Source organism: Pempheris klunzingeri, chromosome 5, assembly GCF_042242105.1.
Source record: "Pempheris klunzingeri isolate RE-2024b chromosome 5, fPemKlu1.hap1, whole genome shotgun sequence".
In the NCBI taxonomy this organism is placed as follows: Eukaryota; Metazoa; Chordata; class Actinopteri; order Acropomatiformes; family Pempheridae; genus Pempheris; species Pempheris klunzingeri.
Genome location: NC_092016.1, coordinates 9955222 through 9979320, shown reverse-complemented (window position 1 = coordinate 9979320; position 24099 = coordinate 9955222). Strand labels below are relative to the sequence as shown.

Genomic DNA, 24099 nt, shown 5'->3' with positions numbered 1-24099 from the left:
AATCAAAAGTAAAGTGGATCATTTGTAGGGTACAGCTGGAGGTGAAAGTGGGTCAATCCGGCTTCAGGTCCTGGGGTTGAGTGACAGATGGTTTAAATGTAGAACTCTGGCTCCCTCCTGTGGTCATTCTGCTGCTGCAACGTTGGTGATATCTTGCAATAAATTAGATTTTTGTCTTTATGATAGTTGGTAATCCTACTTTGATTGAATTGAAATAACAGGGTTTAGGGAACTGTTGAATTAATGGTAAAATTTGATTATATCAGTTATATCCATTAAAATGATCAACTTTGGAGTTTCCAGGCTGTTAAAATGGCTGTGGCTGGTTCATCTCTGTTTATTATTATTAATATTGGTGACATATTAAGAAGTGCTTGTGGATCTAACACTTTCTGATAAGCCAACAAGCCTAAAGTAATAAATGTTAGTGTTTGTTTAGTTTGTGGCCCAGATACTTCTCAGGCTTTTAGGAGGGATAGTGGTGCATTACAGTGTTTACCTGATGAATTACATCTCTATCTGTATAAATAATAAATGTGGTGCTGGAGGAGGTTGAGCACAAGCAAAAATTGATTTTTTTCCAAAAACAGAAGTTATTATTATGAGCAGCTTATAGGTGAGTGTATTAGTAACATTGTGAGCCATGAATAAAGCCATAGCTTTGTTCAAAGCTGAAAAAGCAAAGCATAAAACCAAACCTTTGGCTTAACTCGGGGATGGTTGCTTCAGTGAACACAGACTCCCCTCTTAATTAATGAGAAGCTGTGTGATTTCAGAAACACATGGAAAGTTTAAATACCAACGTCAGAGTCCCTCCTCCTCAGGCCGCCTCTGGCCAATCAGAGCGCAGACGGTGTGCTCTGACCCAGCCCTTCCTCTGCAGTGAGGCGTCTGACGGGGAAATTTTAATACCGAAAGTGTCTCACGGAGCTGAAATGGCTGCTGCGGCTGCAGGAGAAACCCCCGCACCGAGAGCTGAGGACGACGCACGGCCCGTGGAGGCAAACGAGGGCGACGGAGAGGAGAAAGAAAAGGGCCTTAGCGAGGCGGAACGAGCGGAGCCGCCGAGCGCTGCGGAGGTGAAAATGGAAGAGGCGGAGGTGGACGCGGAGGCCGGCGAAGAGAAGCCCGCCGCAGCGGCAGACAAGGCCCCGGCAGAGGCGGTGACTGACGGCGGTGCCGCGCCGGTCAACCAGGAGGGGACAGCCGCTCCTGGAGAAACACCAGAGACTCAGCAAAGCCCCGCAGAGGCGAACAACCAACCCGCCGACCATAAGACGGGGAAAGAGGCGAAGGAGGAGGCGGGAGAGGACAGTCGGTGTGCGGGGATGGACTGCGAGAAGAGCAAAGCGGTGTGTGAAGATGGTGAGAAGGGCAGCGGCGGGGAGCTGGGCGACAAGAGGCGGCCCAGTGTGGAGATGTCATCCTCGGATGGTGAACCTTTGAGCCGCATGGACTCGGAGGACAGGTTGGTGCGGGAAGTGACAGCTTATAGTGAGCAGCAGCGCTGGGTGTGGACGGGGTACGGTAGCTTCAGACAGCAGGAGTCCCTCCAGCCCACAGTTTGAACGAGCACAGAGTAACAGTTTGAGTTTCTGCAGGTGATGGGTCAACCTGTGAAAACACGTGCATGTGTCATGTTATCAGTGCAACAAGCAAACATTGAATCAACTCATTAACACCTCCTGTACGTTTTTAATTTTAAATATTTCACGTTTTCTTGTTAGATAGTTGCATTATTGAGAACGCTTGTTTGAAATCATGTAAAAATACTCTGCTTGGATGAATTATTTGATCCTGATATCCAGCAATAAAAGTTCACCAGACCCTATTAATGCAAGATGTCTTCTACTTAATAAAGGACACTGAAAAGTCCATTTTCAGTAAAGGTGTTGTGGAGGTTTCAGATGTCATTTTGGGTCGAGATTGGCTTTCAAAATGTAGTTGTGTCTCAAAAACATCTTTAAGGTTTAAGGCAAATGCAGAGAGACCTTCCACCTTTTAGCAAATGAATGGTAAAAAAAAAAAAATGGCTTTCTAGTTTCAGACTCTTCACAGACAAAATTCTGCACAGCAAAACGTCGAATTAAAGTAACATAACAAAAACACATTTTTCACTGGAGGGGGACTTCATTCATGGTGGGAAATGAAATCCAGGATTCTACTGATCCCATTAATAACACCGGCTTTAATACGATGGTCTGGAAATGGTTGCAAGTAACTGCGATGTGTTGCTTGTTGAATGAGTAAACTGTTGCCTATGAGCCCTTTGGTGATGTTGACAGCACAGCAAACGAATGATATAGTGCTAGGAGGACTGAATATAATGATATAATTGATTTGGCATGAATGATGAAGTGGCATGCATGGAAAATCAGCTGCAGCCTGAAGGCTTTCACGCACAGTGACTATTTAATGTGACTGGTAATATCTGCACCTGTTCTTCATGGCTGTGCAAAGCCTGATCTAAGCTATGAGGATATTCTTGATGGCTTTAGCTCCCTTTTGTGTGTTCTTCTTCCCCTTTTTCTCTCTTGCTACCCACCCCGCTCTCTCCTTTCCCTCAGTATCAGCAGTACCCTGATGGAGATGGAGAGCACGGTGTCCAGTGGGCGCTCCACCCCTGCTATGATGAACGGACAGAGCAGCGCCGGCTCCTCCGGCGTTAAGACAGTGGCTTACCCCTGCTGCTGGGACCTCTGTCCTCAGTACTTCAACTCCAGCCCTGACCTGGCTGAGCATATCAGAGGCATTCATGTTGACGGGCAGAGAGGAGGGGTCAGTAGACTTTGTGTGGATCTCATTTTATTCTTTCTCACAGGTAGCCAAGTAACATAATGTACATTCTTTTGCTGTAGTTTAACACTGACAGTCCACACACCAGTTGAACAATTTGTGTTCAGCTAGCTAGTTCAAAGTTTCACAGGTAGTTTTCATTGGAACTACTGTCTGCTGAAGAAATGTTCCCTTTGAAAACTATTCACAGTGCATTCTGGGGATTATCTTGAGCACCGGGGACACTGTTTTTGAAAAGAGACGTTGCTGTGGAACTTTTTAAAATGTAGTTTACCGGTGCTGTGAAATCTACAAGCAAAATTATGCTCACCTTTATTTTGATGGGATGGAGGCAGAAGTTGTAGCGACAGATATCTTAAAACCAGAAAACTAAACATTGTGTGAGTGGCTTGATACCATGAGAGGCCATCTCCTTGTTTTGTATGACCTGCTGTGTGCGACACATTCAGCAGCACCATTAAATTTACTATGCACTCAGAATAAACTTTATATATGTGTAAGAAATATCTGTCTTCCTGTCTAACAATCCTTCTCCAGGCTGTCTTGGCAACAAGCTTCTCTTTTCGCTGTTGTTTTACGGTGCATCAGTTTTTTCTTTTACGTCTCTGCTTGTATTGTCTTTTTTTTTATGTCTCTGTGTGTTCTACAGAGTCCTTATCCTCTCTTCATGTGTGTGTGTGTGTGTGTCTCTCACAGGTGTTTGTGTGTCTATGGAAGGGCTGTAAGGTCTATAACACACCGTCCACCAGTCAAAGTTGGCTCCAGAGACACATGTTGACCCACAGTGGAGACAAGCCCTTCAAGGTAAAAACAACTCACACACAGTGTCAATCTGCCGCTGTTTCTCAAAATTCTGACGATCAATGAACTTTACTATTTGATCATATTCTCTTTGTGGGTGATATTTATAGTGTAGCCGACATCTTTCACTAATATAGAAGTCAGGTTACAAAGCTGTCTGTTCCCCAGTACATACTCTGCCATGTCATTAACTGAAATAAAATGTGTCAGTAGCTTTTTTTAAGAAGTTGCTATCCTGTTAAGTGACAAATATACCAAATATTCGGTGTTTTTGTGCCCCGCTGCAGTGTGTAGTTGGCGGCTGCAACGCCAGCTTTGCTTCTCAAGGAGGGTTAGCTCGCCATGTCCCCAGTCACTTCAGTCAGCAGAGCTCCTCCAAAATGTCCAGTCAGGCCAAACTGAAAGAGGAGTCCCCCTCCAAGGCTGGACTCAACAAGAGGAAGAAACTCAAGAACAAACGCAGGTGCTCCCTACGTACGTACCTAACAGGCACACAAACTAACCCTATTTCAAACTCCTTCTCACTGTGATTTCCCTCTTTTCTTTGTTAAGGATTACAAGCTGAACACATTTTTGAGGTGCTGCCATGTTTGTTGAGGTGAACCAGATTTTTTATTTTTTTTAAAGCTTCTAACCTCCCACATCCCTTTGTTGGAGAAGCTAGAGCTGGACCGCACACAAGCCGGCACATACACTTCTGCCAGCTAGATAACCGATTCTACCCGTGGCAATGTTCTGCATTTCAGAGAACAACTCTTTTTGTCTGTTCTCCTCGTTTATCTTAGCTGCTGCGCTCTGGTTGATGCTGATAGTTTGCTCCCTGGTGGTCTTTGTCTGCAAACTAAATCATAAAGACAATCGGTTGTTTACATTACGTACATGTATGCAGATGATGTGCTGCAGTTTGCTGCAGTTGTCATAAAACCTTTTTTCCCATTACTGTGTATTTTAGAACTTCAGTTTATATGGTCACTTATACAGACCACACCAGGGAAATGAATACTTCAGTCCATTATCAACAAACTGTGTGTACTTGAAGCATTTGCCAACTGCTTTCCCAAGCACAACTTTTAGGATTGATTACCTCCCAGATGGTCATTTGTTTACATTAATTTAAGGACAAAAAATCAGAATCAGCTTGGAGAGACTTAAATTTTGTAGGAGGTAATGATTCACCCAAGTAAAGTTCTTTTTTGCACTGATGCATGGTAATGATGCCTAGAACAGGGACCCCTTTGAAAGCTCTAGTAGAGCACTGAAGGACACATCCAAGAGTCAATAGTTAAATGCTAAAAAGCGTTCCTTTCATTAGACGTTACCAGAAAATAAAACATAAGACAAATAAAATATATATTGCGAGAAGGATCTCTCATACCTTAAAAAGATTACATCTGTCTTTGAAAGCTGCAGCAGGTATAGAAACAATCTAAGCTTGCCAGTCCATTACAAGAAGATGATAAAGTAACTTCAACAAAAATGTATGAAGCAATACAGAGGTCTTTTTTATACTGTAGTGAATTGTCTGTCTTGAGGTTGATGTTCCTACTTTGAGCGTTTCCTGATCGTTGTTGTCTGTGTTGCAACAATTGCAAGCACTGTTTTTGTGAAGCCACATGTTTATCAAATGCGCCTCTTGCAAGTAGAGAAACGCACTGGTCAGCAGGAATAGGGCTTATGCTTGAAATATTGTGTATCCGTCTAAATGTACTGCTTAATCACAAGTTTGTGTCTTGACATGACTCTAAAAGTCAGCTAATGCATTTTCTGATAACTTGAATTGTCAGATGGAGACCTGAGTTCTCTTACCACTGAAAATGTGCAGTGAGGCAGAACTTTTGTTGCTGCAAAGCGACATTTAAAAACCACAAAGAAATGGCATTTTTCAGTCATAAGATAGTTCTGACGTAGTTATGGTTAGGAAGACTTGGAAGAGTCATGGAATTTTTATATATCACGACCACAGTGGGAAGCCTGGTGTTATGTTTGTTTGCCTCTGCCCTCATCTGGTCTGTCGCTCTTTCCCTCCAGCGAGGCCCCACGACTTTTTCGATGCCCAGACCATGGATGCTATTCGCCACAGGGCCATCTGTCTCAACCTCACCACCCACATCGAAAGTGTGGGCAATGGCCACAGTGTGGTCTTTCACAGCTCGGTGAGTCCGTGTGAGGCTTCGCTACTTTTGTATGTATTTGCTTCTGGCTACCTGTTTCCAGTTTAGTGGGTTAAAACACAATGAGTCGCTGGGGGGATTCAGAGAGAAAGATGCATTCTGTCTCTCTCTCTCTCTTTTTTTTTTTTTTAAAGAAAATTCTCAGATGCTGTCAACATTTTGCATACAGTCCACCAGAAAGCAAAGTAATGATGAATGTTGTTAAGCTCTTCTTAATTAGCATGTTAAAAAGAAAAGCTGCCTATTCATTTTACACATGCATGATTGCTTTCAAATTTGTGCACCCCTGTTTTTTGTTTATTTCTATATTTTCTTGTTATTATCGTCTTGTCCAGCAGAGGGCATGAAAGAATCACTATTTGAAAATCGGCCTCAGATCACTGCAGAGTTTTTCTCAGTGCACTTTAAGTGAACCTTGAGAATCGCCTCAAGGCTTGATGTTTTTCTCTGAATCGGGCTTCACAGGAAAGACAATTGGATTGTTTTTATGTATGGTGCTCGTTCCACTCTGAACCCAGTGTGTGATACATTATTAATGAGCTGTAAAATGCCTTTGGACCTTACCATTAAGGCCACATGAGCACTTAAAGAAGAGAAAAAACAATTTATCTAGTGAAGGATTCTCCATCTTTCACTGACAACGGCTTCAAAGAGTGAAGGAATGAATTCTATATTAAGGGAGTTCAACTATAATTAAATTTTTGATGTGAAAGGCATGAATGGCAGATTTTTTTTTTTTGAATGGCTGCTCTTCTTGTGCAGTTCCACTAGGAGGCCATAGAGGAAAAGAGAGAGGGTCATAATCTGCTGCTTTATTCGCCCTTCTTTCACATACTGTACATCTGCAAGCACACAGTCCCATTCTTCTCACCACTCTCCCTCATTATATTCATATAGACACCATCAGTCAGTGAGTCTGTTTACAGTGGGTACCTTAGACACATTTACAAATGTGACCCCTATTGTCTTTTTTCTTTTTCCTTTGCATAATGCAAAAAAAATGTGCCTTGTGGTATTTTTTTGTCCTCTCTGTGAATTAACTCGTACAGAAAATGCACATTTAATGAGCTGTGCTATTGTAGCATGCCACCAATGGCTAACTTACCAGAAACAATAAGTGTGCTCAGGTGAAGAATCTACATTTTCTCCCCTAAGAGAAAAGTGAAAACATCTCCTGGGGCACCTCACACATGAAGTCACACACACACACACACACACACACACACACACACACACACACACACACACACGGGTAGGAGGGTAGCTTATAGTCGTGATCCTCACAAGCCTACTTGAATCCACGGATCTGAGACCTGACCTGGAACATGTTGGGGTTCATGTTTTCTTATGGGCATTTGAGTGTGGGTTGGGTTTCCGGTCTTTTTTTTATTATGTGTAAAACCGATCCAAGAAGTCACGTGATCAGCGCTGATCATACGAGAAACGCACAGTTGCTGTGTATTGACAAGTCGTTTGAATATTTGAATTTGTCATTTATTGTACAATAACATTTTGTGGAACAAAAACATCATACAAGCACATCATATTACCACAATATGTTTCTACTCAAAGTAAGTTAAACAGTAGTTACAGCTTCACTCACAGACAGGCAATAGAGATCAAAGAATCCAATCAGGAAATTCGAAGTGTGTGCGTGGTGCTCACATGGTCGCCACTGGGTCACAGATGATGTAAGTGTGTGATAGACCTGCAGGTTATACAGGTGTCTCTAATGCATGAAAGTTCTTTTTCATCATGCAAACAGATAAGCATGATGCCATGTCATGTATCTGTTTCACATTTAATTGATTTCCTTTGGCAGTAGTTTAAGAATGTCTGAACATGTGGCGTTTTAGACAAAACCCACTGTTAATGCTTCCGTTCACGTTGAAGTGTAATTATAATGTTGACGTCAGTGCCATCCTCGCAGTCACATCCAGCTCTTTTCTGTTTTGCTCCCGCAAACCTCAACTGCTCTCCAGCAGCCAAGAATTTTAAAAGAAAAGCTCGGGGAAAAAAAAAGTTAAGATAAAGCTTGGGAAGAGGTTAAGAGAGGTAACCACATATTTGGACACTGACTGAGAAGGAGGACGAGCCAGCCAGGAGAGGGAGAGTAACAAATGGAGAGAAAGAGAGACTTGGCGAGAGAGAGGACAAGGAAAAGGGGTTGACTGAGGGTCAGGGTCATGGAATCGGAAGGAGATGTGGTCAGTTGGGCATACCTTCTCCTGCTTTCTAACCCCCCTGAGGATTGTGGTGGAGGAGGACTGCGGCGGTGCGTCAGACCCCAGGCCCCAGTGGACCCTCCCAGGCCTGAGGAGATGGAGCAGAGCCGTAGGGGTTCTGTGGAGTTTGGCCAGTGGGCCTGGTGACACGTCAGAGCAACTCAGTCATGTTTATGATGGGATATTTTTGCTATTGCGCCAATCTGCGTCATCCACAGCTTGACCCCCTGACACTACACAGGCACCCAGTTTTAGCATGCCTGCCCTCCCCCGGCTTTGGTCCAGCAGTTTTCATTGCCTTGTTTTGGAGCTACAGTAATATCCACTGTTCACTCCCCGTTTCCTCCTCCTTCTCTCCCTCTCTCCCACACCTCTCCTGGGTCTATAGAGGATTAAAATCTGTCTCTTAAAGCACCAACTTCCATTTCCAAACCACTCAGTTCACAAATCACTTCATGATGCTTAAGTACAAGCCCACTTCTTCATCTTCAGCCTTTACATACATGGTCATGGCCTCTGCAAGTGTAGCCTGGGCTTGTGATTATTAACCTGGTGCTGTGAGGAGCTCGAGGGCACCCGTTAACAGCTATGCATTTTTAATTAAAAGGGCAGTAAAGCAGCTGCTTGTGTATTGAATCTTAGCTGCAAGGCTTGAGACACTTATTGTAAGGCCCGTTGCAGCCAGCACATGGTTCAGCTCTCTCAGCGCTTTGCAGTAGCCAGCCAAGCCCTGGTGGAAAGCTAGCAGATAAAAGCAGAGGCAGATAAATTAAAACAAAGTGCATTGACAGTTTTAATTTATGAGGTGAGATTAATGCACTGACAGGCTGGGAAGGAGTTTGTGCATCTTCGAAAGATTGAGGTGGAGACATCAAATAGGCGTCTCTAAATAGCAATTCAAGCTGATCTCTTTAAACAAAGGACAAGATGTATGTGTTTTGACTGTGTATCTTGATGGATATTTGTTAAGCTAATATGATTTTTTTTTTTTAAAGAGGAAAAAAAAATCCTTTTTTCATATTGCTTTGTAGGCCCAAGAGGAATTGGAAGGAAAGGCAGCATATTAGGGGGGGATTACAGAATTTAGGTTTGAATATAGAATTAAGCCATCAAAATCTAAAAAAATAACAATGCACTGAAAATATTTTTTATGTTTGAAAGCTCATTGAATTAATTTATTGAAATGAAAATGTCAGTAGTTCACACTAGCCTAACTGTCTGTGCAGCAGTCTCTACGACATCACTACAGCTCAGTGACAGGAAAGTTTACATGCACTATAGTAACCTAGTTACTGTAAATCCACTTCTACATACAGCTGGCCAGTAACCAGATTTCTCCCTTGTTCTCAGCGTTATTGTGGAAGCTTTGCTTACAGAGTTCAATTGATAAAAGATGTTGTGACCTTACTTTCTGACCACACTCACATTAAAGTGATTTACACAATAATGCATCAGTAATTATAATCCAATGTTATGATATATTTCATTCTGAAATATGGCAATTGTGCCTAATGCATACTTTTACTTTTGGTACTTGATGCATATTTTGATGCGTATACTTAATACATATAGATTTTTACTTGTAACAAAATATCCCTACACTGTGGTGTTGCTAGTTTTACCCTAGTAAAAAAATCGGAGTATTTCTTCCACCAGTGATCACATCACAGTAACCATTGACATCATATGCACTATTGTTCATATGTACTATTCATGTGTTCACCCAGTAGGGCGCCCCTATGTCTACTCCATGAATTACTTCAGCCTTTCTATGATTCACTGAAAGTGAAACGGATGCAGAAATCTCCACCATTATATTTTCAGAAAGTCAGACTGTAGAGCACATATTTGTTTTTATTTGTCATAGGAAGAGTTTAGATTTCACATCAACAGTATTTCTGCTAAAGCGTGAGATGTGTTTCATCACTCATGCTGTCACTGCTATTCACTTACTTGTTCTCTTTTCCACTCAAAGGAGTTTTATGCCCAAACACTGTACTACACACAGGAGGCAACAGCATGGTTGATTTGCCAACTTGGCTGTTATTTCCAAAGCTTCTTACAGACAAATATTAAGGCACCAAGCCAGCAACAACAAAATTCATATCTGCTAACAGACCACACATATCTCCAAAAATGTTATCAAACTGCAACTTAAAATGGGCGTACCGCAAAACTTCCAAAACGGCTGCCAAACGGCTCCATAACTAATTTTATTAAAATGACTATAAATTTACACACTTCTTCTTGCCCCTCCTGAATTCACAGCATAACAGGAAGTATTTTCTAAGATAGTAGCTCAGAGAAAGAGGCAAACATACAGGCTTTTGCTTTGTGCTAGATAGAGTATGTGCAAAATTGTCAGATCAGTTTGATAGATAAGTGATTGAGGTACCTAAAAACAAAGAACTGATACATGTTTTGACTCAAACATGGGAGGGAAAGTAAAGCAAAAAGAGGAGGAGGAGAATAATTCTAGGTCTCTGTCTGTGTCTCCTGTCTCAGTGGAGCCTTTTCCCTCCTGTCCTCAAACCAGTTTCCATCAGTGCCACAGCCAGTCCCTAGAGTCACAAAAGTAATTTCAGATATTCATGTGCGTAAGAGAAGTTCTTCACATGTGAGCTCATGCACTATCCTAAAAATAGACATTCCTAACAAAAAAAAGCCAATTGACGCAAGAGGTTATATCTGTGGCTATTTTTGACACTCCTGGTTATTTTTCTAGCTTTTCTTTTCCCCACTGACAATATTTGTGTGAATTCCAGACGAGTTTTACTATAAACGAACACAGCGTGATAGCTGAAATGTTATGCATAAGAAGGGCTCACTATTGAGGAAACCAGGTATTGTCACAAGAAGAAAGACCTTGGGAGTTTGAGGTCGTGTCAGCAGATTAAGTCTTGTAGTCAAACCCGATAACAAAACACAGGTAGAGCGAAAACAGCTTGCCTTGTTAGTGCAGCAAATGTAAGAAAATGAGTGTTTCATCAGATGCAGTCGTGTCCAAAGCCTTGATGTGTCTGGTGCTGACATAATCCACAACAACAGCAGTGACTTGTTTATGGTGATAACTACTCTGTGTGTGCCCAATGTCTGTCTGTCTTGGCTCTCACGAATGTCAGCTGCAATAAGCATTTCTCAGTTGAGTCCAGATTCTTTGGAGATATCTAATTTTTGTCTCGGTTTGAATTCCTTGGTTACATTATGTTGCAAGGAAATGTGGAACCGAAATCTCATTGAGCTCTTGCATGCATTATTGAGAGTGCTCACATTTCTTATTAGGGTAATGATCAGCCACTGTATCACTTGGTGTTTGAAGCATGTAGCCTCATTATTCGTTAGAGAGATGGGGCCAGGATGGGGGCATGTCTTTGAAGCCTGTTCTCAACAGATGAGAGCGAACGCTGCAATAGGAGCCAAACCCAACACATTTATGCTAATGTGATACTTGTAAAATCACAAACTTTGCAATTAACCATAATATGTAGGTTAAATTATATGCTTATGCTAAGTTTTGGTGAAACTGGCTACAGATTGCCTTGTCATGCGTAGACCAAATGCCAACAGTGCATTTTCTCAGGCTCTTTTTGAGTCTTCTATAGCCTAACTTGTGTCTTGGCTTGATTGTCTCTGTACAGGTACTAGCCAGAAGGAAAGAGGGGTCTGGCAAGGTGAAGCTCCTCCTACACTGGACACCTGAGGACATGTGAGTAAAACTCCCCCTACACAATAAAGTCTTAAACCTTCATCTCATATAATGTATATTAAGATAGAATTTTAATAATTGAAAAAAATGATATATACATGTAAAACAAATAGAGGTGCAAATTACAAATGATGATGCAGCACATGAATGAAATGTAGGATACTGGTTACTGTCATAGACATTATGAGAAATAAAAAAGTAAACTAAAAAATGCTTTGTTGTTAGGTCTACTTGATTAGTCTACCACTGCGCTTAATGGCTGCACCACTTACTAACAGGCCACAGCGTACACTGAATGCCTCTGCAAAAAAGGACCCAGGCAAGCCTGACTTGTTAGCTCTCTGCTGCAGCACCATTCATTCCCCCCAAAAGCGTCACTCACTAGACTGGGCAGTTTGAGCCGGACTGGGTATCCTTTGCTTGTCTAGCCAAATCTTGTATTGAACCATTGATGGCTTCAGTTTATTTAGGTTATTAAATAGATGCAGACGGAAATTAAACTGAAATACTTGATGAGAGTTATTGTTCATTGTCTATCATGGTCTCAGTGACAGATTTGTCTAAACCGCAGAACGCCACTCTTATCTGTCCATATCTCTCCTCTCCTGGCGTCTGCCCTCTGACAGGCTCTTATCTAATAAGAACCACGTTCTTGAAGCTTGGCAGCTAATAAAAAATGACAATCTGTGATATATGTTACAAAAATAACTTGGATAGTTTTGGGATTTAGACTAGATTTTTAGATTTAAGATCAGTTTTCAACATCAAATTATGATTAGTTTATATTAAGTCTAAGTGAATAAAAAGAATAAAAACCTTCACAAACTTTGCACTTGAAATCCGTGCGTAGCATAGTGGATACTTCTGGGTCTTCTTGCTAGATGACCCAACTTTTGACAAAAGTTATGCATTGTTGCTTTATGTCCGTTGGCAAACTGATTATGGTAGAACTGAAATACTGTCCAGTATTTATTTTTAAAATAAACACTTTGTGTGCATGACACATGTGTCCATAAACACAGTAAGATTTATAGATGACCTTTACAATGTCGCTGATCCACAGACAACTCAACGTTAATTTACAGATCATATGCACGCGCTTACCATGTAAAGCCTGAGCCTGTCACACAAACATTTCCTTTTTGAGCATCAGGGTACACACATGTACAAGTGAACATCAACAGTGTGTATGCATCTCTCTTTGATAGTTTTACGATTCTCCTTTCCACGCAGTTGTGCGCTCAACATGGTGGCCTTCCCTCACGTCAGGGCTTGCTATAAATCTTCCCGACCTCCTTCTCTCGGCTTGTCCAGTGTTTGTTGCGGAGAGCTCTCAGTGTGAGGTGTCCACTTATAGTCCATATCACACTAGCACCTCTGCTTGAAGGACCAGGGCTCTCCTCAGGGGGAGCTGAGGTCACGGGCCATGATTATCAGCCAGTATCCTAGCGCAGTGTTATGATTACCATGTCCATGCCTTAAATGCTGATGGGGAGAAGACTAGACTTTGACATTAGTCTGTCTGTTCCTGTCTAAGTCTGGCACTTGTTCTATACCATCTGCTTGTCTTAGTCTTACTCTGATAAAATTGGAATTGGTCCACTGAAGTGTCTTTTAAACGGTGGATCAGCATCCAAAATTACTTTGAGGCAGATTTCTTTCTTTTTCATGTTTTTTATGGCTCCCCGGTACATTTTGCATCAATTCCCACTCCAAGTAATAAATGTCTATTGCAGTATTTTTGGTGTAACCTCTGGATGAACTTAAATAAAGAATAATGTTCAGCCCATTGGGGCATGAGCAGCTCCGCCCACTCCTCACCAGCTGCATACCCAGCGTAGCCCGACAAGGCTCAGTGTACTTGAGGTGAGCTTTGGCACCACTTAAGCCCCAGCTCATTTAAGCGGTTGGGCAGGAGGGCAGGCATGTTCGGCACGATGTTTATGAAAATAGGTCTGTCCCATAGAAAAAGAGAGCTTCATGGAGCGCTGTGATTTCAGCACGGCTCTTGCTCAGGGGAACCTCCCACCACACTTTCATCACTCCCACACTCCCATTAATGGGTTTGACTGCACGGCCTCTGAGGATGATCAGAGAGCAGCGGGAGGAAGAAGGAAATGCAGGAGGAAAGAGGGTGAGGGAGGTGGGAGGAAAGAAGCAGAAAAGGGTGAATATTATTTTTTTTTTTTACACGTGTTGTATGTCTTGTATAACATGATTTTTGTGTGTGTGGGCCCCAGGCAGAGTCGCTTCTACCTTAGTGGCAGCTAACAGGGATTCAAATAATTAAGAAATGAAGAGAGAGGACGGGGAGGAGGAGGGGGAAGGAGGAAATGAGAATAAGGTCAAAGAAGACAAAGAAGAGAAAGGAAAACAAAGATGGCACAAGGCACCGAAACCCAAATGATGCATCATGAATTCGATTGTAGCTGACTGCTTAGCTTAGCCTAGCTGACAACACACTGTGCTAAACCCTTGTTCTCTCGGCCTTCTGCTGCTTCATCCTCCCATCCTTCTTCTTTCCTTCTCCCCTCTCTTATCCACCTCTGCTATCTCCTCTTCGCCCCGCATGTGGGAGTCTAATCTTGTGCAAAGAGAAATAATGAGGCAAGTGAAAGATGAAGTTTGGTGATCAGGAAAGACTCCTCAGATTAATTCCAAACAGAGAGACGCAGATGAAGATTGATACAGAGACTCAAAGACGAATAGAGGCAGAATGGATGAGGGAAAGAATTGGGGAGACGGAGGATGGAGGGAAGTGAGAAATGAGAGCGGGAACAAAATGGCTCTGTGAGAGAGAAATGTGAAGAAGAGGCGGAATGAAACCAGAGAGAATGAATGATAGTGAGCGCATTAAACAGAAAGATAGAAAGCGAGAATGAGATGCGTTTTGGCTGGGCCCATGCAGGAGAGTCGGTGACGCTACTGAGTCATACATTTGCCCTGTGGCAGGCGAATGCTCTGGTCATTAATACACATTACACATAACCAATCCATGGAGGAGTGGTGAAGGAAATACACAGTGATATCTTAAACTATGAGGATGGCTGTATTATCTCTTAACAGATAAAAAGTGACCAGAAGATGAAAGTATGTACAATATGTATGCATGTATTTTCTTTTTTGTACTTTTGTATCTTTTCTGTAATGGTGCAGATTTGGCACTTGAAATTCTTTGGCAAGACTGCAATCAGTGTCAGAGGGAGGGATTTAGCAAATAGTAAATTGTTTTTAGACAGGGATGGTTGGTAGTGAGTGTCTATTTGGCCGAGTTAATATTTAGTCTTTGACACAGAGTAATGTCCCAGCAGCTGACAGGTAATCTGGTTGTCTTTTAGTCAGCCATGAAGTGTCGTGTCCTCAACGCTGAGGTCAACATCAAGTGCTATGCTGTGTGTGTATGTGTATGTTCCTCTGTCATAGAGTCAATGATTAGCCATGTGAATGTGGGAAGTCATGTTTATTAATGCTGGAGCAAACCATTCACATTCTCACTGACACTCATTAACTCCATTTGGATTAATGAGTGACTGATTAACACGAACCATTCTGAACATGAGCCACCAGCGGCTCACTGAGGAGGAAAAGGGGTGGGGGTGGTGGTTGAGTGAGAAAGAGAGAACCATAATTGCTGTCTAATCTTAGATGGATGGGTGAATGGATTCCCCCACACGCTGTTGAATGCTTTAGAATAACAAACAGTAGAAAAGTAGTGACAGTGAACGCCTCGAGCCACTGGATGCATCCAGGCACATCATTTTAAACTCCAGTGTTTATCATGCACAACATGGGTTTACCTCATTAACCTTTGTTAACTATTTTGTGTGTTTTTTTTCTTCAAAAGAGGCATAAAACATGCATAGATATCATTGTTTCTGCAATGATGCAGTTTGTACGGACACTGAACTCCTTCAGTCATTTCCACTGAGTTCCATATGAATCCATTTTATATGTTGGTAATTTAATATACACTTTGCTTTGCTGTGTTGTGATGAACTTATTGCTCCTGTCACCACTGGGAGCTTAAAGGCCTGGAGCCAGCCATCAATCTAGGCTGGATGATGGGGCTTCACTCAGGCAGGCATCCCCCAGTAGCTCTTCCCACAGAACTCTCACTCACAATATACATTTCTGTCTCATAAAAAAGCAAAAATAACAGTCTCCACTGGAAAGTGAAGCAAATCCATTTGTCTTTATTTGGCTTGCTGTGGGTGAATGTCTTTTGACTCTTTGGGTGGAGATGTTTTTGAGGTCTATGAAAATTTGTGTTTGTGCCTGCATGTGTGGGAGTGATATGAACGCTTTGCTGTGGAAGTGTACGTGCGGCATGCTGACCCCCCCCTGTGTGCCTCACATTCATCAGAATATTCGCCCTAATTACTCATCAGCACCACAGCACACTTGCTCTGACGTGTTGACGGTGACTCTAGAGTGGAACACGTGCACTCACACAAACCCACATGGGTGTTTACTGCACATTTAACACTCAGCAGGTCCTCCTCTGTCATTTGCTTTGCTCAAGTACACTAACTCAAGACTAACCCAAACTTTAAAGCTGCTTTGAAGGGGACTGTTTCTTGTCTTCTTGCTTCTTCTCAACTTCCTCCCTCTTCTCTCCCTCACTTTTAAAGGGGACAGATACTTTTGCCATTCACTACAGAATTAAAAAAGAGAACGCCTTAACTTACAACTTAGTATCAGGGCTGCACTGGAGAAATAACTGGTAAAATAGTTTCACCAAATTAGGAGAACTTTTTCTTTATCCCATTAGTGCTCATCTGTATAAAAATAAAACCATGCTTATTGGTGAAAAAGGCTATCAGCTGTACAAAGATCAGGTATCATTGTAATCATATGCCTCACACCTATGCATGGTCAACATGCTTTTGCTCTTTTGCAACACATGCCTGCATTTGTGCACATTCTTGTTGAAATAACGTTACTTCTGATCTGTATTCATGTGCACAATAAAAGGGCACAAACAGACAGAAATCCCCATCTGTGTTACTGCTGACCATCCAGTCAAGCTTAGGTCACAAGTGGAGTATTGGTAGATTGTAAGTAAACTACTATGTCTTTCTGAAGTTTATAATATGCTGCCAGCCTCACCCTCCCCACACTTATACGCGCTTATACATGCACTTATAAAAAGATTTGCAAACACTGTTTAAGCGAGTTGTTGCACGCTAAAATACAGCACTTTACTTTTTCCCCCTCCCTCTGCACTTTTCTTTTTTCTACCACTTTTCCTCTCTTTTGTTCTCCATATCTATCTGCACCCACTTGCACTGAATGTGCTGCATGTGAAGCACTACCTGCACAGCATCCCACTGAATGGGCTGACTAGGCATGTGAGCAAGTGATTTGGCTGGGTGGCTGCCTGCTTGCCTAACTGCTGCCTGCAGTGAGTGTGTGTGTGTGTGTGTGTGTCTGTGTGCGTGTGTATGTCTGAATCTCTGGGGGCTCCTGTGATGACGCACATAGTGACGGGGGGAATGCTGGGGGTGGAGACGGGGGTGGAGACGGGGGGGGGGGGGCGGCTGAAGGAGAGAGGGGTGGCGCAGTCGACTTGCTAAGCTCTTTGTTTCTTCTGCACCTCGACTTGCCAAGCCAATGCTCGCACACTCCCTTCTTTCACAGGGGGATCACTCGGCTGTGGGTACAGTAAGGTGCGGCTAAGCAGTACAGTACATCATGTGAATATTTGTGTGTGTGTGCGCCTGTCGCACTAAAGACATCACCTACCCTCGAGCTTAAAGAGGTGAAAAAAATCAGGCTGTTCAGATTTTAAGATGCCCGGTATCTGTAGTTCAAGCTACTTGCATATCGGATCATTTTAAATGCGCAAGAACAAACCCTCACACGCATGCACTCACATATAGAAATTGTATATGGGACCAGTGAAAAACTGTGTGTAACTATACAAGTAGACACAAGTGACCAAAAGCTAATTATGAAAATATGGTTTAGAAGTTAAGACTTACCAGAACACATGAGGACAGTATGCTTTGTCCTGTGTGTGTGTGTGTAGTGATTTGGTCAAGGCCATGTAACATATGGAAATGCAATCAGTGTTCAGAGGAAGGTGTTAACATGTGCACTGGACTCAATGAGGCTCTTTGTCCATCTCTCTCACTCTGCTCCATTCAACCTCTTACACCCCCACTACATCATCCCTTTCTCTTCCTATTTCTTGTTGGAGGTTGAACCCTGACCACATGTCTGCATGCATGTGTGTTTTCTTGCAGATTACCTGACGTGTGGGTGAATGAAACGGAGCGATCTCAGCTGAAGACCAAAGTAGTGCACTTGTCCCAGTTACCACAGGACACAGTCATGCTGTTAGACCCCAACATCTATAGGTGAGTGTGAGCGTGTGTGTGTGAGCGTGAGTGTGTGTGCGTGAGTGTGTGTGCGTGAGTGTGCGTGAGTGTGTGTATGTGATGACACCAGTGGCCTCTTGGTGCACAGACACACAAGCAGACGCTGCTCAACATATATTTTGCCTCAGCCAAACACATGTTGCCCATGTGTGAATATTGTCTAATCCCTGGTTGGATTTGTTGTGTGAAGTATTTAAGTGCCACAAGTCAGTGTTTGCCTCTGCCTGACACACCTGTGTGTGTGTGTGTGTGTGTGTGTGTGTGTGTGTGTGTGTGTGTGTGTGTGCGCGTGCGTGCGTGTGTGCATGCAGCCTTAGCACTTTGTTCCACTAGGTGGCACCAACTCCTGACTGCCTCTTTGTTTTGTCTGTGTGTGTGTGAGGTGAGGCAAACATTGCACACTACAGAACCTTATCAGAGATGCCAGCGATCACGTGTGAGCTTCTCAGCTGATTAATATGAACAAAAGATTTATTTGAGGAAGTGATGCAGTCAAAATCCCATTGTTCATTTAAAAATAGAAAGTGGATGGAAAGCAGGCAAAATAATTTCTTGCTGCTGGGCATATGTAACTCCATGGCCTATATTTTCTTTGTCTTCAAGTGCATCCCGTTCCACTAAACATTAGCTGCGATATTATTTGAATCCTGTGCAGCTCTGTCAGACTTAGTACACTCATCACTCAGATAAAAAAACAAGGTTAGCTTTATGGTACACCATAAAAGGCTGAAAATGCATCCTGAAAGAGGAACAATGTGCCTAAAATAACATAGTGGTCATCTTACCAGAGATATATGGCTCAGGAGTATGCTGATCAGCACATGGGCTGGCTGATTTTAATTAGACCTGAAGGCTCAGTAACTGCAGAGGCTGCTGCTGGACTCCGGTTTCATAGTCGAATATAACCATCAGCACTCAGCCAGTTTATGTCAAGGTTGTTCTAATGCATGAAATCCCCAAACAAATGAGGTGGTCTGTGCCTGTGGCCCCGTGCATGTGAATGGTGTGGGCAGAAAGAGAGTGACATAGTGGCAGTCTAGGATTATATTAGTTCAACAGTGTTCCCATGTTGAGGTTCTTGCAATTTGTCACAGGCAGTTCTGGACTGAAATCGGCTCAAACACACGATCACATTGTATAACTAAACCATCACAGTGGCCTCACAAGCTCTTTCTGTCCTTTCAGAGCACTTCCTCAGAAGCGGCTGAAGCGCAGGTAAGCTGAAGCACTTCAACGATTGTGTGTTTGTGTTGGCTATAAATAAAATATCATTGATATACACTTTAAGATATATTTAGATGTTGTTTGAAGACACACAGTACCATTGTGTGTTTGGCTGAAATGCATTTCTGTTGTAGCTCATGGCTAAAGATTAGAATGTGTTAATCAATTACAATAAGTATGCACATGTTACGCAGTTATTAGTGGCGACGCATTCAAAACCAAATGCACAATTGTATGGATTAAGGTAAGTATTATAACTTTGCTGTATTGCAATTGCAATATTACTTATATTACAATATAAGAATAGAATCTAAATATAGCAACTACATGAACAACAGAAGTTGACATTTTTTCATGCACTCAAATGACTGAATTGATAACTTATTGAGTAAGTTACTCAATAACTTAGTGAGTTATTGAGTGCAAATTATTGTATTAATATATTGTATTATTGTTAAGGCCACATGTCTATACTTAAGTATCACACACATTTAGAATTTCTGTACTATTTTTGCAATAATGTAAGTCAAATGATGCTGATGCCTTGATGGTATGGTAATGATCAGGCATCCTCAGTATTACCCATAGCTGTGGCTCTCCTGAGGTGAAACCTCACCGTAGATGATTAGCCATCGCCCAGAGTTTCACGGTTCCTACGTACCGTGAAGCCAGTCAATTGCGAAACGGGCCATTTTGGAGCCACGACCCTTTGCATTCCCTTGTCTCAAACATGAGGTCATATTTGGACATAGTTCGTTATTCCACTATTTCACTGCTGTAGTCGTTGTAGTTGTAGCAAATGCTCTAAAATACACAATGTAATGTGTCTACGGAGGAAGTCAGCTCTGTGTCTGAAGATCCAGGATGAAGCCCATTTCTCATACAGTAATCTCTCTCATGACACACTGAGAACAACTCATCCTCTCCTTCTCTCTGTCTTTGTCTCCTGTCTTTGTACTCAGCCTGTAAGGAGTCATCTGTGGACTTTATACTTAAGGGGAAACGCTTGTTCATAGGAGGTTTATCTTTATATTGGATGGGACGCTCTTCATCTGTCTCTGCTGAACGGGGGGAGTGAAGTGGCGATAAAAGGAAGTGAAACTTGGCTATGCTGCAGTTCTCCTTTTTTCCCCTCTTCAATTTTGTATATCTGAAATAACTGTAGCCAAGCGTGGTGTAACATGGAATAATGATTTTTAAAAAGTTTGCGTTCATCAAAAACTTACATGAATGTTTTTTTTTTAACAAGCACCAAAACTGAATATATGCTTAATACCCAATGGTGTTTTAAAAAAACCTCTTTTGTGTAACCTTGTCAGAAAATACAGCATATTTTATGACTGTTTTGTGTAAAATATTTATGCAGATTTTTAACTTATTTTTATACCATGAAAATGCTGGTGTACTGTGGATTTTTGTGAAGGTTTTGAATAGAACCGTATTTACTGTGATAATCTATGTTAACTTGTAGGGGTGTTTGGAAATTTTTAGTTTATTACTTTGTACATGACAGAAGTCTTAACAGATTATGCTATTTATACTTACTGAATGCAGTAATTTTACCCATTTGTATGACAATGAAGTGTGAGGTTATAGCCGTCATGTCAGACTTGTAGTTAATGTAAACTGTAACAGGAGCAATAACTCAGTAGTTAAGGACACTACCGTGTAGCTCTTACTCTTACCCATCTGTAATCAGTACAGCATTTATATGACATTTCAGCACACTTATGGTGTAAATCACACCACTCATAATCTGAACTCTCACACCCACCACCCCCTCTCCCCCGAGTAACATAAACTGTGTTTATTATAGTTATTATAATAAATTTACATTATTACTTTTTTTATTGTTAAAAAAAGGTGTTTTCTACTGTATGTTGTCCCTGTTGGAAATGGAATTCTGTGTTTGTAATAAAATGGGGGAAACGACAGATGTTGATGGCAAGTTGTTTGTACAGATGCAGATGCATGGTGTTGGAATGGCTGAGAAGAGCAATGCATCCACTGAGGTATGAATATGAGTTCCTTATGTGTACGTTGGAAGGATTGGCTGAGTTATTTGGCGTCCATTAGTAGAACAGCTTTGGGAGCATGCTGTGGAGGAGCTAATGACTGGGCCAGCAGGGCAGAACCCCTGCCGGCCTCAGCTGTTAGTGAACATGCCTGCAGAGAAAACTGAGTTCAGGGAGAGGTCCTCAACGATATGGCTGTCCTGCTCTTCAGCGTCTCATGCTGCATTCACACGCTCACACATACAAAAATCATGGGGATTCTTGGACTCCAGCATGTGATATAATGAGGCCTTCAGGTGTTTAATTCTTTTGTGGGGCAAAGCAATTTTTTTTTTTTTTTGGCACACTGTTGTTTTTGTGTGCTTGTTTTACAGCTTCCTCATGTCTGCAGAGGTCTGTGGGAGCTCATGGGGATGTTTTGTGGCAAATTGATGAGTCCAAAATATGCAGGCATCACTTTTTGAGGGGCATTACAGTGAAACTGCCATCAGCCTGTTTTTAGATTACAGTCAATCCTGAACCTTTTGTGTCAAGGAATACCCTTTTCATGGGTTCTTGGATCAAGACATATAAAAAAAATCTGTTCTGGTCAACTTCTGCTATTTTCATTATTATATTTATACATTCTTTTTTTTTTCTTATGGTACAAATTGAAAATTGAGCCATGCTTCACATTTGAGCCTTCATACTTTTAATACTCCCAACTGTTTAAAAAAGAAATGTGTCAGTGAAACTTTATAACCACTACATGAGCCATAATGAAAAACCTTTTTCCATCCTCTACAGGATGGATTCAGTCATATGTGAAAGAAAGAACCATTGGGATGCTTTTATTGGATTTACAGAGGATTATACTTCTATCCACTTTTGCTTCCTGAGGTGGATGTTACGTTAGTTTGGCCAGAATTTGTTTTGGTTTGAAGATGCAAACACATTAAAACTGACTTTGCAAACTTCATAGATTGTTCAGAAAACACTAAAATTGAAAGGTTATAGTTAGTCCCATTTATTCTATTTTCACTGCTTAAAATTGCATTTAACACCCACTCAGTTTTGCTTGAAAAGTGAAAGAAGAGTGTAGGACTTATCACAGATCACAGATTTAAAGCAATCGGTGAACAGGAAGTTCTCAATGATAAGCACATACTGTGAGTTGGAGCGCACGCATTATTTACAAGTATACAGTTGCTCATCAGTCACAGTGCAAGACAGTTGAATAGACCTATCAGTTTTTTATTGTAGCAAGTAAATAACATTCCCACAGTTCTGTTGACAACACTCAACTAATTAATTACAAACCATTTGTCTGTGACAAAGTTGGAGTCGAGGTTACAAACAGGAAGTGCGCCATGTCTGTAGTGCTTTGTCTGACAATGATCAATATTGCTGAGTAGGAACTCTTTTCCTTTTCGCACCCTTTTTGCAACATACTCTGATGTTCTCTTTTCAGGATTGTCACACATTAACAGAATCTGTGTTTTAGACAGCCAAGTAAATTTTGCTTTTTATCCAGCTTGTGTGTGTTGATCTGGCATTAAGTCTAGCAAAGTACTTTAGTTTTTTGCATTTGTTATTTTGACTGTCACTCTTGCTTCACACTTGAAGGTCCCGTGTTCTGCCAGATGCACTTCTTAATGTTTCTTCAACATAAATATGTGTCTCCGTTGTGGCTGGAGTCTCTAGAATCTTATCGAAAAGACCGTCCTTCCTCTTTGAGTAAATGTGTCAAAACGGTTCGTTTAGATTTGACTTCCCTTATGATGTCATAAGGGGATCTGTTGATCATGTGACCTCCTCTAACTCCTCAGCAGCCCATCTGTCCCCGCCTGTTGAAAACCTCCTGAATCCACCTTGCTGTCCGCCACCGTTTTCATCACTAACGCCAGCTCCCAGCGACGCAGAGATGCCAAAGGTGAGAGCAGAACTTTTAGAAAGAGGCTGAAAACAACAACTGCAGCAGCCACGTTTGCTATGAGAAAAATGTTGTGTTTTTCACAACATTAAACCCTGTAAACCTGTTCTAGCAGAACCTCCAAACACAAGTATTAACTTTATAATGAGCAGAATATGGATTCTTTAAAGGTCCCATATTCTGCTAATTTTCAACATCTAATAATCTCTGCCATTAGATTTAGTATCCGTGTTTCCGTATTGTTTTCATTTCTCTTTGGCACATTGCATTGCCAGCGTTTCCCTCGAGTAATAATTTGCAGGATGTTTACCACATTGTTACTGAGGTTTGTCCGAACCATGACTTCAGGAGTTGCATCATTCAGAGCGAACAGATTGATTGATAGAAAAACTGGCAGGCAGATTTAGAAAGCGAACAGCAGCTCTGCCTGCAGAACCTAATCCTGTCGCAGCCGTCTGTGAAGGAAACGCTGGGAAGCTACCCTGAAGTGACGTCTGTTCACTCAGCCCATGAGATGAGTTTCCCTCCTTCATCTCCTCGATATGATTCCAATCCCTTCGCCTCCATCTCCACTGGAAAATCCCAGATATAGATAGTTTTTTTTATTTTGGATTAATCACAGCATGTTTTGCAGATGTGATATTCTTGATGTCACACCCTTGAATATTGATTTAAGTAACACCAGTAATGCCACCGCATGCTATTTTGTGACATACACCTCATTAAGATGCTCCATTAGTCATGTGTGTGACACTGTATCTGTAAGTGTTGTCCATTGTCTCTGTAGTCAGACTGCTCAAACCTGGAACTCTTCCATCGTCTGCAGTTTCTCATTGTGCACAGAATCTTCCCATTGCTTTGGCTAC

The 24099-nt window shown here is 41.9% G+C and overlaps 1 protein-coding gene across 1 annotated transcript; it reads left to right on the top strand.

Moving 5' to 3' along the window:
* The first annotated feature begins 931 nt into the window (after nt 1-931).
* On the top strand, nt 932-21240 carry LOC139201335 (zinc finger protein AEBP2-like). The gene is made up of 9 exons (XM_070830623.1): nt 932-1468; nt 2568-2778; nt 3493-3600; nt 3885-4071; nt 5626-5750; nt 11632-11699; nt 17948-18061; nt 19268-19297; nt 20269-21240. The coding sequence occupies exons 1-9, from the start codon at nt 936-938 to the stop codon at nt 20273-20275; spliced, it is 1383 nt and encodes a 460-aa protein (XP_070686724.1). The 5' UTR covers nt 932-935; the 3' UTR covers nt 20276-21240.
* Nucleotides 21241-24099: the final 2859 nt, after the last annotated feature.